The sequence below is a fragment of the Python bivittatus genome, unplaced genomic scaffold (genome assembly GCF_059951505.1).
Source record: "Python bivittatus isolate LINGU-HERP-01145 unplaced genomic scaffold, Pbiv_v1 ctg000480_np1212, whole genome shotgun sequence".
Lineage (NCBI taxonomy): Eukaryota > Metazoa > Chordata > Lepidosauria > Squamata > Pythonidae > Python > Python bivittatus.
Genome location: NW_028277075.1, coordinates 83700248 through 83707598, shown reverse-complemented (window position 1 = coordinate 83707598; position 7351 = coordinate 83700248). Strand labels below are relative to the sequence as shown.

The 7351-nt window shown below is 46.3% G+C and overlaps 1 protein-coding gene across 3 annotated transcripts in view; it reads left to right on the top strand.

Moving 5' to 3' along the window:
- Window positions 1-2483: 2483 nt before the first annotated feature.
- Window positions 2484-7351, top strand: part of ADCY5 (adenylate cyclase 5) — a 242562-nt gene continuing 237694 nt past the window's right edge. Inside the window, exon 1 of one of the 3 annotated variants that reach the window (XM_088146444.1) lies at window positions 2484-5246. In XM_088146444.1, the coding sequence (XP_088002570.1) occupies window positions 4239-5246 (1008 nt within the window). In that variant the 5' untranslated portion in view covers window positions 2484-4238. The remainder of the gene's footprint in view (window positions 5247-7351) is intronic. The other 2 variants (XM_088146443.1, XM_025170761.2) reach the window with 2 other exon arrangements.

The window sequence follows — 7351 nt, the reverse complement described above, 5'->3', positions numbered from 1 at the left end:
GTTCAGGATATTCTGTGAATCCAGAATATTGGCTTGATTGAGAAAAATCACAACATGGTAATACTGTCAGGATTTCAGAAAAACCACAAGTCAGTGGCAGAAATGTGGATTGAATTTCTGACATCCCTAGTTTAAAAGATGAGAACCAGGACTTTTCCTCGTTGTGCTAGGTGGACCCACATTATGCTATGCCATACTGTTGATTGTTTGCCTCTGCCTTAATATGTTGCTCTGGTTTGTCAGCAGGGGGATCTGCAGGGGGTCAAAAAAGTCAAGAGGGTACCTATAACTGAGATGGAAACTCTACCTCTTTTTTAACATGCAGCAACAGCCACCATCCTGATGTTTTTGCCCTGATGCCTCTTTGTAAACCATGATTTAGCAAGTTATGTGAACCCAGTTGAAAAGACTTAGGTGTGGATAAGTATAATCAGGCCCTATATTATTAATTAAGTTAGTTATGGCCCTTCAAGTGGGGCCTGACCCCGATACTGCAAGGATAAATGCTTGCAATTGCAACCTGTCCCCACAGCAACAATCTGTAGCTTTTCCAGGGACATTCCAGTAATGTCTCTGATTCTGTCCAGCAACTTAACCTGGTCTTCTCCTACTTTTTTCAGCTTTGCCACACAAAACCCTGTTTATGAATCCATCATCAGCTGTAATTATATGAGTATCTGCTTGCCATTAAGATAGGCACAGGGCCATGTTGAGGCTAAGGCCTAGAGCACCAAAGCTTAGGGCAGGCCTGAACAACTTGTAGAGGGAAAAGGGCCACATTGATACCTGAAAAAATAATCACGGCCTGCAAAGGAATAGTTGGCACGCCAATCAGCTGTTCGGCAGCTCTTCCGCAGTAGCGCTGGAGCTGGCAGTGTCAGTGAGGTCTGGAGGCGTTGGAGGTGCTTGGCAGTGTGTCTTTTGGGGCAGAGGTGGCTGCAAAAAACCATGAGGTGGTGGTGGATCCTTCCTGGTGGCAGTGAATTCATTCAGCTTTCAAGAAACCCTGGCAAGTCTCACAAGGTTGCTAGCCCAGGCCTGGCTTAGAGGGTGCCAATGCCACTCCGCCTTCTGAATCATTCTAAAAATGCAAATCTTTACATTGGTGGGAGGCGATGCCATCAGGCAAAGGTGCCTAGGGGTGCCATGTACCTGCAGAGAGCAAAGAGGATGAGCTTGATGGAGAGAGGGACGATCTGTTACCAAGGCAACAAGCAGATAAACATTGCACAAGCCCGGGAGGGTCAGAAAGCATCTCAGACACACACCCCACCCCCGAATTCACATGAAGGTAAACGAGACATTCATTCAGACTTGCAAGACTCTGTTACTGTAACCAATCTTAATAAAAGTAGTTTTAGGCACTTCTGGTCTGGTCTACTTTCTAGATAAACAGGCATACATGAAACAAACAGTGAAGCTGTGACAACAGCAAACCAATTAATTGGGCAGTGAGGTTCCTGAAGGAGTAAACAATAACCCTGCTGGTATCATCATCATCATCATCATCATCATCATCATCATCATCATCATCATCTTTCAAATGATTATTACAGCCTAATCTACTTAGTGTTAATTCCAGTGATTTGGGTTCTGACCAAGGACCTGAGAGTCATGGAGGTATCACATAAAATATGTGCTGATGCAAAATTAGTGGTGTCAAATCCAATCAGTTTAAAATTTCTGAACATTTGCTGAATCCTTTTAATATTGCATCAAGAGCTCCAATTACAATAGGTATGACAATCAATTTTTTCCTCCATAATTTTCAACCTCAATTTGTAAATCATATTTTCTTCTTTTCTCCCATTGTTTTGTTTTGTTTTTAAATCAGTTTGACTGTCTAAAGGTATTGCCACATCAGTGAACATTACCTTCTTTTCTGTAACAGTAATATCTGGTGTACTGTGTTCTAATTGCCTATCAGTTTGAATTCTGAACTCCCACAAAATGTTGATCACCTAATTTTGCAGAACTTTTTCAGGCACATTGTCCCGCAAAGTAGTTTTTGCAAACAGTACAACAGGACTTTCTATGTAAATCCCAGTGGGCAATTTTTGCAATCCTATCATGATGGCATTGTTTATACTGTCTAAGCAATTTTACTACAGCCACCCATGAGATGGTCTCCAGTTTCACCCTTAATTTTACATAGTTGGCTTTTGGTGTTGTCGGAAATGCATTCACTTTTGGTTTTGGTGATGTTGCAGGGCTGGTTCTGGAACTGCCATGATTGTTCCCTCATCTTTTTTAAGTGTTCCAGAATTCAACCACAACCATGTTAGACCTTGATGGTGGCGGTGGTGGTAATGTGTAGCAGGCACCAGCTGTTCCCTCAGCTTCCACACGGCCCGCCTCCTAAGCCACCCATTGGATGGGAAGCAAATCCAGCAGATCAGCTCCCACCGCAGCCAATCAGACACTGAGGCGGCCGATCACCAGCCAATAGCCCCGAGACTGAGGCGGAGCTATGCCAGGCGGTAGCTTGGGTGGAAGAGGGGCTGTACAAAGGCTGGTTTGAAAGGGGCGGGCTGCCGTTCCCTGCAAGAAGAGCGTGCGAACGCGGGGCGAGGAGAGGCAGCCGTAGCCGAGCGGAGGGAAGCTCCTCCGGCGTGGCCCCGAAGAGGCCAGGGAGGCAGCTGCACGCGGGAAAGGGCCCTTCCTCTTGCAAAAAGAACCGGGCAACGGCTGCCTGGCTGACTTGTCGGAGGGAAGGCTGCCCCTCCCCAGCGCACCGCAGCGCCTTGCGCGCCGAGGCACGGAGGTCTAGCGCGGCAGCGGCGGCGGCGGGCGGGTGGTCTCCGAAGAAGTCGCGCGAAGGCAGTCCCTGCGTGCTGCCTCTCCCCCGCCAGCCCCCCCATTAGCCTATGATTATGCGTTTCTGCCGCGCTGCTACAGCTTGTGAACGGCTGGTGGTTACTGGACTGCTCGCTGCAGTGGAGACGGCGCATCCTCGCACGGAGGCAACCGCGCAGCGTCGGCGTTTTGCCTAAAAACTCCCTGCGCGGCTCTGCCGCCGGCTGAAGCGGCGGTCTAAGGAAGGAGAATTTCGCCTTCTCCGCCCTTCTCTCTTCCCCGCCGGCCCTGCGTGATTATGCCTTGATCCACCGGAGCTGGATTTCGGGCTCCATTATCCCAAGGGCAAATAGCAGCGCCGTCCCGGCAGCGTCAGCAATCCCACCCATTTGGCTCCCTCGAGCAGGGAGACGGAAGATGCCTGAGGCGCTCCGGCCGCCGTTTTGCTTCCAATAAACGCGCTTCAAGTGCTGGCTCCGGGGTTGTGTTGGTTTGCTTCCCCTTCCCCACTGCAGCAATGTCGCTATTGCCTTGAGCAGGAGGAATTAGGGAAGAGGGGCTTCGGAGAGGCGGCTTCCTTGCTTGTGATTCCTCAGGCCGATCCGTAGGGCACCTTCTCGAAACTGGAGGGGATCGGACAATGAGCCAATCGGTTGCCAGATGCGGGAGCTGCCTCTGGGGCTACCCTCTGCAACATCTGCCCAGATGACCAACGCATAGGCAGTTGCCTCTAGGCAAAGTTAAAAATGACGATTCTGGAAGGTTTTGCTCCGCTTCCTGAGGGAATTATGCTGCCTCTGGAGTTCCTTTTTGACAGCCAGGTCCTTTGCGGGGAGGAGATCCCGAGAAAAAGAGGACATGCCAAGATGCTCCATAGCGATGATCTTATAAAGTTGCATTCTGGTTGGAGAGTGATTTTGGCTTAAAGCGAGAGGGGAAAAAACACAACATTCCAGGTGCCTTTTCCTCCTCTGTCTCCGTTTTCTATGCATGCCAGTGTTGTGGATTTGAATTCTTGATGCGCCAGCGAACTGCTAAAACCCCAGGGACTTGGGTGGGAAAATGACAGAAGGGGAATCCTTGCCAGAGAGCCCACCTTCCCCCAGGAGGGGAGGGAAACTTGCTTCCCAGCCAGCTCTCTGTGTAGCTATTTAAATCCTGGATGAGGAAACATTTGACTCCTGGGAAGGGAAGGAGATCCAAGTGGCTTTCCAGCTGGCAACTAAAAGATTTCAATATCATTGGGGACATTGTTGGATCTGGATTTGAGATTTGGTCTCCTGCCCTTGCTGCCACCCTCCTGTTAACTGGTGGAGAGATGCTGCTTGGAAGATCTGGTGCTCCTGTGCCATGAACCACCCAATTTCTTCTGGTTGATTTCCCTCCCACTCACTTTTTGGTTTCCTGGAATTCCTGCCCTTCCTCTGCTGCCCCATCAGGGCATGTCCCGCTCCAATAGCGTGAGCCCTCCGGGGTTTGGAATTCCTGCTGCGCCCAGGGGTGGAGGGGCAGAACCACATCGCTCTGCCTGGGGAGAAGCTGAATCCAGAGCCAATGGCTACTCCTACCCTCTCCCTACCAGGGCCTCAGTCAAGGAATCTTCCAGAGTGGCAAGCAGGTGGAGGAATGAGGAAGAGTATGATCTGCCAAGTAGCAGGAACCATGGGGTAAGTGGCTGCAGGATGATGAGCTTCAGGTCCAAATCTGCTTGGCAGGATCGTAGTGGAGACAACAGCCAGCACTCCTGTCGGGCGGGAGATCCCTCCCTTGCCCCAAGTCCGAGGCACTATGGTAGCGAGCAGGGCGAGGTACGTCCACGTTCTGTGGAGCTGGGACTCGAGGAGAAACGGATCAAGGCCAAGATCGACGAGCTGGAGGAAGAGGAGGAGCAGGGGGGTGATGAAGGGGGGTCCGAGATGATCATCTCAATGGGCAGCTGTTGTGGAAGCCTGCTGCAGATCTTCAGGTCTAAGAAGTTCCAGTCAGAGAAGCTGGAGCACCTCTACCAGCGCTATTTTTTCCGTCTCAACCAGAGCAGCCTGACCATGCTGATGGCAGTGCTAGTCTTGGTGTGCCTGGTCATGCTGCTCTTCCACACTGTCCATGGCCACTATCAAGTGCCCTACGTGGTGGTGCTTTCCCTGGCCATCCTACTAATGGTGTCTCTGGGGGCCGTCTGCAACCGTAATGATTTCCACCAGGACCACATGTGGCTCATGTGCTACTCTGTCATCCTTGTGGTGTTAGCTGTGCAAGTGGTTGGCTGCTTGCTGATGCAGCCCAGAAGTGCCTCAGAGGGCATCTGGTGGACCATCTTTTTTATCTACAGCATCTACACTTTGCTACCCATCAGGATGAGGGCGGCAGTCATCAGTGGTGTGGTGTTGTCTGCCATCCACCTGGCCATTTCTCTCAAAATCAATGCAGAAGACAAGGTCTTATTGAAACAGGTAAGGCTGAGATGTTAGATGTGTGGCTGCTAATTCAGTTTGAGAACTTGAAATACCTGGGGATTGTTTTTGGAAGGCCTGACTTACAGATCACTCTGAAGTGAATGGCTCCAGGCTTAGTTGTCTTTGTTGATACTCCTTTAATTTAATTTCCCTGCATTTCTTTTTCTTATATGCCTAGTTGACCTTGACTGAAAGCTTGGAAAGAGGGTTAAAGTATGGATTATTTGACCAATGGGAAAGAAATATAGAACTCTGTGGGTTCAATTATTGATCTGTTACAGTACTCTGGTGCTGTTAATTAAAGAGGTGAAAATAGTCTGGAAATGCATCTTTACTATGACACATAGTGCATACTTACAGCCAAAGAACTGCATTATTGTATGGCAGTTGTCAGAATTAACTTTTTTTTTTTTTTCAGTGAAGAATTTCTACAAAGCTTAGGAGAAGAAAAATGCTTCCAATAAGTATATTGCATAGCAAACCTCCCAAATTAGCTTGTTCCTCTGGAAGGAAATTTTCTTTCTGATAAAAAAAGCAGTTTCCTCTTTGTGTGGGTGTATGAAGGGTTTTGTTTATAGTTGTGTCACTATTGTCAAGACCAGAGGGTAAAACATTTTTTCATCTTAAATGTTATATATCTTCTTTTATGTAGACTTACCTTTCACAAAGATAAGGATCAATTGCTTAGATTCTTCTGGAGTATAGGTTCATAGCTAAAGAGAATGTTTGACGTTGCTTCAGTTGAATGTGTTATACAGGATTGTATTTTATGTGCAGGGGCTTTGTGTTCTAACTCTGCATCTCAGTTTGTGCATGCATATTTACTGACTCTCTCTGCCCCCCACCCCACCCCACCCCAGTACTTTCATTTGGGAACTGATACCAAGTATACCATGGCTGCTGCAAAAATCCTAATAGCTATTAGAAAATATTAGATTTTCCCATATCATTTTACTGTCATTTAGTGTACATCCAGATATTTGCAATCCAGATAGAGCAGCCCTAAGATATGCTATGAAAGATTCCTAAAGGTATGACTATGGTTTTGTTTAATTTTCTTCTGTTAGCATGGAAATTAAATGGTAACAGTAATGTAACAGCTTAATTAATATTTTTGCAAGAACCAGCTCGTGGAATAATCTGTAGTTACATGTATAGACTTTACATGAAACTTACTAAGGGAATTGCTCAGGTTATACAGTTTTAAGTTTGCTGAAGTATCACTTCAGCAGATCATTTCATAATTTTGTAACACTTCCATCTTTGTTACAGAAAGCAAGGAGGGCTATCATATCTTACCTCCATCTTTTAAAATTAATTTGGAAAATCTTTCCAAAACTGTCTTTTGTTTTTATTTAGAAGCACTCTGCTAAAGCTTCTTTCAGCTTCAGAGCACTTCTGTGGTTCAAATCTTGCTACTATGATACAACTCACTTTGAGGTTTTACTTACTTTAAATGTCCCTGATTTTCCCCCTGCTTATCAGCAAGATGAAGATGATAATTCTTGCCTACTTTGTTGGATGGTTTTGTAGGTTCTCTGCTAACTGGCTGATTGAGCCTCAATTTTGTGCTTCTTCCGATCTCATTATCTGATTCACTTGTTTATTTTCCTGTTTAGTGCACATCACATTTGCACTAACACCTGAACTGAAACAATAGTTTCACAGATATAATGGGAAATTGTAAGTGAACTGGAATGCATGAAGAAAAAGGGACTATGTCGAACTAGTAGTTTGGCTTAACTGTGAAGTGACCCAGGATGTAAAGTGCTTGTAAGGCTTGAAACTTTAGATGTAGCATTAGCCAGCTATATTCCACAAGCCATCTGTACTACAATTAGGTTTATTTTTAATTTAGTTTAAATTGTGGGTTAGTTCTTCATATCTTTTCTTCTTTCTGTCAGAAGAGTTGATACCCAGTCTAAAATGTCTTTCAAGCTAAAAATGGAGGTTATGTTTAGAGCCATCTGATACTAAAATTTAAATTGGCAACTGCCTCACAACTGTTAACAGGCCTTTTATTACCTAGACTGTAGCTTGTTACCATGGAAATCTAATTTTTCTCTGACACTGCCCTGCTGATGCATATCCTTCCTTTTTCT